This window comes from Dryas octopetala, chromosome 3 (assembly GCF_963921425.1).
Source record: "Dryas octopetala chromosome 3, drDryOcto1.1, whole genome shotgun sequence".
Lineage (NCBI taxonomy): Eukaryota > Viridiplantae > Streptophyta > Magnoliopsida > Rosales > Rosaceae > Dryas > Dryas octopetala.
The window spans coordinates 12,721,025-12,731,418 of record NC_141368.1 but is presented as its reverse complement, the minus strand read 5'-3'; the positions used below and the strand labels follow the sequence as shown (position 1 = coordinate 12,731,418).

Genomic DNA, 10,394 nt, shown 5'->3' with positions numbered 1-10,394 from the left:
TTGTTCGGGTTGAATAAGAATTCGTGCTTGGGTTGTGTTCAAGCTTTTTTAATCTTATCCATTCGGGCTCAAACGACAAATTGGGTTCGGGTGGATTTGGGTGGCTTTGAGTTTTCCCAATCCAATTTGGGCGGGTTGAATAAGGGTTCATGCTAATTTGGGCTAAAAAGACAAATTGGGTTTGTGCGAGTTCAAGTTGGCCCAATCCAAATTCCATCCCTAGTTCCTTTTAATAATTTCTCATTTAGAACTCCAAGTATACCTTACCACTCTATCTTGTATACTTCGGAAGTACTACTTAGAATATTCTTTAAAAAAAAAAAGTACTTCTTAGAATGTACTATGCGGAGAAGTATTAAATAAAATTTTTCCCATCAGGTTAAGAAAACAAACAATTTTAATGACGTTGAAAACCATTCAAATTTCTTTACAACCAAAAAAGAAAAATTTCAATACAAACTGACTTTATTAACTATGTACATGTATTATTGGTAAAAAAAAAACTATGTATGTGTATTTGGGCCGTTACACTACTAGATATGTCACTTAGTATATCGCTTATATCTAATAGTTTCTCTCCCATATCATATCCAATTATCTACCACCCCAATCCAACCAAGATTAAGGGCTTGTTTGACACTTGTTTGACACTGCTTTTTGGAACTGCTTTTACTGGAAACACTTTTGCTAAGAAGCATAAATATATTTTTATAAAAATTCTAAGTGGTTCATGTAAAAGTACTTAGAAGTGCTTCCTGAAAAAAAACACTTGACATGTGCTTCTCAAAAAAATCCTTTAAAAGCTCTTTTATATCCCAAAAGTATTTTCATTTATTTTTATCAAACACTACCAAAAGTGCTTCTACTAATCTAAAATCACTTTTAACAATTCTAAAAATAATATCAAACGGGCCTACCAGCACGAAGGAATTAAAGAAAATTGGCAACGTGTGCTTAAAAAAGCACCAATTAGAGAACATTGGCCCATGGGCTTAAAACAAGCACCGAATCTCTTCGATTTTTCTTTCCTTTTTAACTTTTTAATTTTGTTAGAGTCTATTTTTGGGTTGCTTAGTGAGGTGGGTTGACAGTACACTTAACGAGAGAGAGAGTGATAGTGACACACGTATACAAAGAAATAAAAACAAAATAGAATGGTAAAAAAAGGAAATTAGACAAAGAAAATTGAATGGTAACTAAAAAAGAAAGTAAAAAAATAATAAAAAATTACGAAAATGGAGGGGGTAAAAAGAAAAAAGGGGAGAGCAAGAAGACCCATTCGATTTCTGATCTCCTAAAAAACCTACCTTTTGACCACCTGACGGGTCAGTTTGTTACCACAATAACCCACCCTCCCCCTCTCTCTCTCACCAAAACACCAAAATACCCATTTTTGTTTCTCTCTCTGTTTAAGTTTTTTCTATCACTCTCTGCGCTTTCTCATGGTTTCCCTATAAAACCCTAATCTTTGTCCACTCTCTCACTCTACAGGTACACACTAATCAAACCCTAATCACTGTCATATTACTTGGGTTGTTTGTGTATGCGCATGAATGAATAAATATATGATTTTTATTTTCTAGGGTTCGGTGGGTATCGTTGGTTTTTGATTTTGGGGCTTGTGGATCTGTGTGCTTGGTTGCAGTGAAAAAAAGGGCTCAAATTTGAACGAGAAAATTGGGAATTAAGGTTTGGAATATATGTCCTTCAATCAATCAAGGCCGGATAAGAACCAGGAGTATCGGAAATCAGAGCGATCCGCGAGCTCTAACCAGCAGCACAGGGGATTCTCACCCGCTTACCGTAAGGGCACCGCCGCCGGCGCCGGTGGGCCCGCCCCTTCCCTCAACAACAACCGCAGGTGTGCATATGCAGTTATGTATTTTGTATATGTATCTGTATGTTAGGGTTTGCTTCTGATCAATTTTAGTTGTATTTTAATAATCTATGCAATTGAGTTGCTTTGGACTGTGATGTGAAATTATGGGGGTTATTTTTTGTGGCTTTTAATTACGTGGTTGTTGGGGATTAGGGTTTGATGATTTTTATTTTAAATATTCAGTTTTAAGAAGATTAATAACAATGCACAAGGAGGGCAATCTAGGGCAAGTGTAGCCACTGTAAATCCTTCGGATTCGGGTATTGCTTCTGCACCACGCGGTGGTGTGCAAAATGGAGCCCATCTACAGCCCCAATTGCATGGTATGGATTTCAAAATACCCAGTTTTTCTCTTTTCTATATCATTCTGGGAATTTATGTGATATGCTGTATAAGTTTCTATACCTGGTTGAAGGAATATGGGAATTTAAGAAAATGCAATTCCTTTTAAAATGTGTTTTTCCCATTTGGTTTGATTATGCAATTTATTTGGTTGATTTTAATGTAGGAGTCTCTGATGCACCGGTTGTAAGCACAGCTCCCAAGCAAACTGAACCATCAGCCCCTCAGAGAAGCTCCCGAACAGTTCCAAAGGCTCCGACTTCACAAAATGCTTCCATGACTTCCGATACAAGAGCACCCACTGCCCCTGCAAAGTGTAAGTTCACACTATGGACCGCGAATTTTCCTGTCCCTGATGTTGGGAATGCTAGCATATTTTACATATGTTATAATAATGTGATGATGCCAATTCTTCTCTTGAAATTGTTCTTTCATATAGGCAATGCAGTAATGCACTTCCCACACACAGGAACATTTTATTTATAATATGATACATTGTAAGTTGACAGATGTTAATAACTGTGTTCTTAACATTTTCTGATGGTTTAGCCCCAGGAGATGCGTCCAAGGGATTTTCATTTCAGTTTGGGTCCATAAGTCCTGGTTTGGTGAATGGGATGCAGGTATTCCTATACCCTTGTCGAACTTGATGCAAATTTTCAATTTCCTTGTATTTCAAGTGCTGAACACTTTAGACCATGTATTTAAATGTGACGTTGTTCCCCTCGTTTGTAGATTCCTGCTAGAACTAGCTCAGCTCCCCCAAATTTGGATGAGCAGAAACGTGACCAGGTTACCATACTTCCCTTCACTCCCATCTGGCTTATATGTCAATAAATACTATTATGAGTTCAAGTACATATTTACACATGATACTTTTTGTCAGAAGTGCATCTACACCGTAGCTCCTTTCCTTCCTTTTATTCCATTCTCTTTGCAAATAATATGAAGTATTGCTTTCTTTGTTTAATTATTCTGTTATATATGATATGGGTTCCTTTGAATTTGGTTTGAACTTCCTCACCTTTCACTTAATTGTCATGAGTAAGTGTGTCACATTGGGTAGTGTTGAAATTTTTTGGCTGGTTGTACTTTTTGATTTGTTTTATTAATTTGCAAAATTGATTGTCTTTTCTAAACATGTAGGCACGCCACGATTCCTTTAGAACTGTGCCATCACAGCCAACCCCTTCTGTTCCTAAGCAGCAGTTACCAAGGAAAGATCACGCTTCTGTCGACCAAGCTAATGCTGCTGAGGCTCATCTGGTACCCAAGACTAAAAAGGATGTGCAAGTCTTACCACCTGCACCCCCTACTGGCCAAAATCTGAAACCTTCTGGTCATCCAATGGCTGGGATCTCCATGTCAATGCCATTTCATCAGCCACAGGTTTCTGTTCAGTTTGGCCCTAACCAGCAGATGCAGTCTCAGGGTATGAGTGCCAATTCAATGCAAATGCCAATGCCTATGCCATTACCAATGGGTAGCACTCAAGTGCAGCCGCCGGTGTTTGTTCCAGGTCTCCAACCCCATCCAATGCAGTCTCAGGGAATTATGCATCAGGGACAGAACCTGAGTTTTACCCCCCAAATGGGTCCTCAGCTGCCTCAGTTAGGCAACTTGGGGATGGGCTTAGCCCCACAATACCCCCAACAGCAGGGTGGGAAGTATGCTGGCCCTCGTAAAACTCCTGTGAAGATAACACATCCAGATACACATGAAGAGTTGAGGCTTGATAAACGGACAGATTCATATTCAGATGGTGGGTCATCAGCCCCCAGGACTCACCCTAATGTTCCTCAGTCCCAGCCTATACCATCATTTGCACCTTCTCATCCTCCCAGCTATTATACCAATTCTTACACCGGTAGTTCCCTATATTTTCCAGCTCCAAATTCTCATCCTTTAACGAGTAGTCACATGCCACCGAATTCACAGCCACCGAGATTCAGCTATCCAGTGAGCCAGGGTCCCCAAGGTGTACCTTTCATGAATCCGCCAGCTCATAATTCCCTGCCTGTTAGTAAGTCTGGGTCCCCTAATCTGGAACATGCACGCGATGTACATAATTTAATTGCCTCTGTTCCATCAACAACTATTCCTGTAACTGTTAAACCAGCTGGTGGCACTGTTGGAGAGAAGGTTGTTGACTCATTGCCAAACAGCGCAGCTGCTGTTGAAAAAGGTGAATTCCCCAAGCCTTCAAGGCCATCTGGGGAAGTTAGCCAAACTCATCCTCAAAGGTATTCTGAGCTTTCTTCCGATGGCTTCCTGCAACAATCAAAACCTGGAAGTGACCCATTGGTGCTCAAATCATTACCGGTGACGGAAAAGTCATCTGTTGGTGCACCTGCTGCTGTTTCTGTTGAAAGCCAGGCTTCAAATCCTTTGGCCTCTGCTTCAGCTACTCCATCTGAGGAGTCTGTACCGGTTGTGACCACCACTGATGCCAGAAGCAAGGAAACACTTAGTCGGTCAAACTCAATTAAAGATCAGCAGAAGAAGCCTGGCAAGAAAGGAATTATCCAACAACAGCATCAGGTACTTATTTTCTGTACTCTTAGATAACCTTAATTCTCTTCTCTTCTCCTCTTTTTATTCTTATTTTTTTAAAATAAAAAAAATATAAATGTTTAACTGTGGCTTGTGAATTTTTGTTGGCATGTTTTCATACCCTTGATCACAGGTTGTTGGGCAATCTAGCTCTACATCAAGCTTTCCCTCTCGGGCTTCAGGACATGGTATATCTTCTAGTAGTGATGTTCCTGAAACTGTAGAAGCCAATACAACACCTGCTCCAGTAAGTAGTGAATCTGTTTCAGAATCAGTAAAGGAATCACTGTCAGATGTTAATGCTGCTACTGCTGATGTTTCTGAATCAAAGGCTGAAACAACTGGAGAAGGCACTATTTCCATCTCTTCTGAAATATCTGGTCCTGGGATTGCTGTGGATACCTCAGTTTTTGTTCATGACAGTCAAGTAGATAATTCTTCGCTTCTGGATGAACAAGGAAAGCATGACTTGGGGGGAGCAGAAAAACAGGCAGAGAAAAGTTTGTCCCAAGGATACAAACAGGATACTAATAGTTGTGGTATTTCTTCAGAACCCATCTCTGTAAAAACTCTGGAATCTGTTAAAGAAGATGCAGAGCATTCTGTTGTGAAGGAAACAACTAAAGGAAATGCTGCTGCAACCTCTGAAACTGCACAAAGAGGGCAGGACCAAAATGTGAGTTCCCATGCAGAACTGGATGGGATGGACGCCTCTTCAAGCATAACTGATAGCATGGGTACTAATGAAGTTGCCTTTTCAAAATCTGGCAGAGTAGATCAGCTGTCTGCTCCTGTTCAAACTACAGAACTTTCAGGTGCAATTTCAAAACATGAAGTGATAAGTGTGGAGAATACAGGTGGAGGTGGGGGAAATATTGAGAACATTGGTAGTGGTGGGGAGTCACTTGCAGTGCCAGGATCAAAGGATAAACCCCTTCCCGAACTGAGTAGAACTAAGAGTACTACTTCAAAAGGGAAGAAGAAAAAAAGAGAAATTCTTCTTAAAGCAGATGCTGCTGGTGTGAACTCTGATCTTTATGGGGCATACAAGAACCCCGAGGAAAAGAAGGGTATTGCATCTCCCGAAAGCACTGAAAGTACTTCAACAAGCGTAGTATCAAAGCAGGTAGCTGCTGATGCTTCTCAGCAAGATGCTGTAGTGACAGAGGAAGATGCAACAAGTAAAGCTGAGCCCGAAGATTGGGAAGATGCTGCTGATATCTCTACACCAAAACTGGAAACCTCAGATAATGGAGAAGAGGTCCGTGGAGGAATGATACATTCTGACAAAGATGGAAATGAACATGGGGCAAAGAAGTATTCCAGAGATTTCCTTATGATGTATTCTGGGAAATTTACTGACCTTCCTGAAGGTTTTGAAATTTCGTCTGATATAGAAGAAATCTTGAATGCTAATGTCAATACTTCTCCTTCTGTTGATTATGATTCGCAACCTAGTCCTGGAAGAATTATTGACAGGCCAGGTGGGGCAGCAAGACTTGAACGTCGTGGGAGTGGAATAATTGATGATGATAGATGGAGTAAGGGAGGTAATGCCAATTTCCGACCTGGCCAAGGAGTAAATTATGGTGTTTTGAGGAATCCACGTGCACCAGTTCAGCATGTTAGAGGGATCCTACCTGGACCTACGCAACCTCAGGGAGGGATGCAAAGAAATAGTCCTGATGCTGACAGGTGGCAGCGAGCTACGAATTTTCAACCAAAGGGTTTGATGCCTTCTCCTCAGACTCCATTGCAGATCATGCACAAAGCTGAGAGGAAGTACGAAGTGGGTAAAGTGAGTGATGAAGAGCAGGCCAAGCAAAGGCAGTTAAAGGCTATACTAAACAAGCTAACACCACAAAATTTTGAAAAACTATTTGAGCAAGTCAAAGCTGTTAATATTGATAATGCCACAACACTAACTGGTGTCATCTCACAGATCTTTGACAAGGCTCTAATGGAGCCTACTTTCTGTGAGATGTATGCTAACTTCTGTTTTTATCTTTCTGGGGAGTTGCCTGATTTCAGTGAAGACAATGAAAAGGTAACTTTCAAGAGATTGCTTTTGAACAATTGCCAGGTGGAATTTGAGAGGGGAGAAAGAGAGCAAGAGGAAGCCAATAAGGCTGATGAGGAGGGTGAGGTGAAGCAGTCTGAAGAGGAAAGAGAAGAGAAAAGAATTAAAGCGCGAAGAAGAATGTTAGGTAACATTAGATTAATTGGGGAGTTGTACAAAAAGAAAATGTTGACTGAGAGAATAATGCATGAGTGCATTAAAAAGTTGTTAGGTCAGCAACAGACTCCAGATGAGGAGGATATTGAAGCTTTGTGCAAATTGATGAGTACAATTGGGGAGATGATTGATCATCCAAAAGCCAAGGAGCACATGGATGCATATTTTGATAGGATGAAAAGCTTATCGAATAACATGAAATTATCTTCGAGAGTTAGGTTCATGCTGAAGGATGCAATTGATCTCAGAAGGAATAAGTGGCAACAGAGGCGGAAAGTTGAAGGACCGAAAAAGATTGAGGAAGTACACAGAGATGCTGCACAAGAACGACAGGCACAGACTAGTAGGCTGGGTCGTGGTCCAGGAATCAACCCATCAGCTAGAAGGGGGGCTCCTATGGATTTCAGTCCAAGAGGATCACCTATGTTATCTTCACCAAATCCCCAGACGGGTGGTTTCCGTGGTATGCCAACTCAGGTTCGCGGTTATGGCAGTCAGGATGCGCGTATAGATGAAAGACATTCATATGAGAGTAGGACCTTGTCAGTTCCCTTGACTCAAAGACCCCTTGGTGACGATTCTATTACTTTGGGTCCCCAGGGTGGTCTTGCCAGAGGAATGTCCAGAGGATCACTATCAATGTCACCTGCTCCTCTCACTGAGATTCCTAGTGCTGGAGACTCCAGGAGGATGGCAGCTGGTTTGAATGGTTTCAGTTCTCTTTCAGAGCGGGCAACAACTTACCTCCCAAGGGAGGATCTTGTGCCAAGACACATGCCAGATAGATTTGCAGGTCCGGCTGCTTTTGATCAGTCAAGTGCACCTGAGCGTAATATAAATTTTGGTGGTAGGGACCCAAGGAATTCAGATCGTAGTTTTGATAGATCTCTTCCAACTTCGCCACCCAAACGTGTACAGGGCGCAGCTTTAACACAAAATGCTCCTTCAGAAAAGGTGCCGACTGAAGAACGTCTTAGAGATATGTCCTTGCTAGCAATTAAAGAATTTTACAGGTATATTATTATCCCATGTGTACTTACTGTTCTAATTTGTCATATTATTTTCTTAGTTCAATAATTTTCCAGGAAACCATGTGATATTTCTCAGGTGCTTGCAAAAAAATCTGTCTATAATTGTTCAATGTGATTGTCTATTGATTTCACGAAAGAAAAGTTAAGCATATGTGCCGTGCCTTGGGGAATGGATAGGACTTGGGAGTAATGGTTGGTCAACTTCCATTTGTATGAATCAAGGATGCATTTGTTTTGACCAAAAAAAAAGGATGCATTTGTTTGTTTCTCTGGAATTGAAACTGTCTTCACAGGCAATTAAAGTCTGTGATGGATGGACTTCTGTGTTCTTCTTTTTTCTTTTGACCTAATGCAATTAGTATTTGATTAAATGGTACAAAAGACAAAAGACAAATGAAAAGAAAAAAAAAATAGGATTATAGTTGGGATGCAGGAACTTTTTGGTGATTGCCTGTTTTACAGTTATGAAATGGTAGTCACAATTTGTGCTCACTTTCTGACATTTGAGCCTTAGTTTGCCATGGGATGAGTAAGGTGAGGGTCCTATGTTTAAAAATTCATGTTAGAAAAAAGAAAAGAAAAAGAATATAGGGGCCATACAACTGTGATATCTATCTACTCTGAAATTGCTTTTGATAACGAACTCATCTGTAATTGTAGGCAAATTCACTTGCTATGCAGTTGGTCAGGTTGTTTTAGTTGTCGTGCTAGCAGATGAACATTATACTTGCAAGTGTTTAAATCTTTATGTTTTTCCATCTCTATAGGGAAAATTAGGCTTTAAGTGCTGATGCAGTCTTTTGGAAGTTAATTTCTTTGCATAACTTAGGAATATATAGAAATAAGGAAATTGGATCATTTAGCATGTATCCCTGCAGGTTTACATATGTACCTGTTAATTTTTTAAATTTTAACAGGCGAAGAGATTTATAATACTACTGTTTCTCAGTTTTCATACGGACCTGTTAATTTTATGGATGCCTATCTGCCTTCTTGCTTTCTGTGTGTGTGTAATTTGTTTTGGGCAATTGAATAGACACATGGTTATCAAATCTTCAAGAAAATTTAATACTTTGCTAAAAACCCAATCTAATACGTTGTTGATATTTCACTGCTCATATTTCTATATGGATGATCTTACAACTGGGATGGGTGCTATATATGTCTAATATATATGTGAGCTTCCTACATGTTACATTGTTACCTGCTTATTCTTATTGAGATTCTTAATAAGTTGGAGCTTCCACTATGCTCATTCTTAATAATATTTTTTTCTTTATATCTTAGTGCCCGAGACGAGAAAGAAGTTGCTTTATGCATTAAAGACTTGAACTCACCAAGCTTCCATCCGTTGATGATATCTCTTTGGGTCACAGACTCTTTTGAGAGGAAGGACACAGAAAGAGATCTCTTGGCAAAGCTTCTCGTCAATCTTACAACGTCGCATGATGGTGCTTTGAGTCAATCCCAGCTCATCAAAGGGTAGGGAAAGCTCACTTTTTCCATTAGTTGTTGAAATTGATGGCTTTTTGTATCATGTGGGTTTTTCTTTTATTTAATTTCTTCTTCATCTGCACAGGTTTGAAACCGTTCTTTCCACCTTGGAGGATGCTGTGAATGATGCCCCTAGAGCACCAGAATTTCTTGGCCTTATATTTGCCAAAGTCATTTTAGAAAATGTTGTTTCCTTGAAGCAGATTGGGCAATTAATATATGAAGGTGGAGAGGAGCCAGGGCATCTTCTGAAAGTTGGGCTTGCAGGCAATGTTCTTGGAAATATCCTGGAGATTATTAAATCAGAGAAAGGAGAGAGTGTTTTGAATGAGATTCGTACAGCCTCCAACTTGCGGTTGGAGACTTTTCGGCCTCCAGATCCTCATAAATCAAGAATACTAGAGAAATTTATTTAGAGATAGTGATGCTCATTGTAATCGTGTTAGAAAAAGAGGAATACAAATTCATGGCTTAGTGCTTTAGGGTACTTTGATGAATTTGCAAAAATATTTTTCTTGGTGGGGGATTGGGAATTATTATATATGGGGTTGTCATTCTCCATGGTTTAATGTTATTTGTTGAAAATATTTACTGCAGTTATGAAAGGTTCAATTGAGCATCAAATTTTCAGGTCTCTCTTATCATTTGAGCCTTGGAGTTCACCTGCGTGACTGCGTCTCATCATATTTTTTCTTTCATGATAATTTATTGATATTTGAATCTATTGCAAAAGGATAGAATTGAATCTCAGATTCAAAACACATCCACCCCCCCCCCCCCCCCTCTTCCCTTCCACCACCGACAGCAACCCACCACCACCACCTTCTTCACCCTGCTACCCTCCCCCATCAGCCGGACC

The 10,394-nt window shown here is 40.1% G+C and overlaps 1 protein-coding gene across 2 annotated transcripts; it reads left to right on the top strand.

Annotated features, from left to right (window-relative positions):
• Positions 1 to 1,353: 1,353 nt before the first annotated feature.
• On the top strand, positions 1,354 to 10,169 carry EIF4G (eukaryotic translation initiation factor 4G). Of its 2 annotated transcripts, none has more exons than XM_086235447.1 (10): positions 1,354 to 1,491; positions 1,584 to 1,861; positions 2,063 to 2,202; positions 2,388 to 2,537; positions 2,771 to 2,844; positions 2,957 to 3,013; positions 3,368 to 4,762; positions 4,908 to 8,023; positions 9,329 to 9,523; positions 9,621 to 10,169. In XM_086235447.1, the coding sequence occupies exons 2-10, from the start codon at positions 1,701 to 1,703 to the stop codon at positions 9,949 to 9,951; spliced, it is 5,619 nt and encodes a 1,872-aa protein (XP_086091573.1). In that variant the 5' UTR covers positions 1,354 to 1,491; positions 1,584 to 1,700; the 3' UTR covers positions 9,952 to 10,169. The 2 variants fall into 2 exon arrangements, with proteins under 2 accessions (XP_086091573.1, XP_086091574.1); XM_086235448.1 differs by having other exon boundaries at positions 1,355 to 1,491; positions 1,646 to 1,861.
• Positions 10,170 to 10,394: the final 225 nt, after the last annotated feature.

What these genes read in the sequence shown, in the direction of transcription:
- EIF4G (XM_086235447.1), top strand. Translation starts at nt 1,701, where the DNA reads ATGTCCTTCAATCAATCAAGGCCGGATAAGAACCAGGAGTATCGGAAA. An exon ending in TCCCTCAACAACAACCGCAG is followed by an intron (nt 1,862 to 2,062) that starts GTGTGCATATGC and finishes TTAAATATTCAG; the next exon opens with TTTTAAGAAGATTAATAACA. An exon ending in TTATCCAACAACAGCATCAG is followed by an intron (nt 4,763 to 4,907) that starts GTACTTATTTTC and finishes CCTTGATCACAG; the next exon opens with GTTGTTGGGCAATCTAGCTC.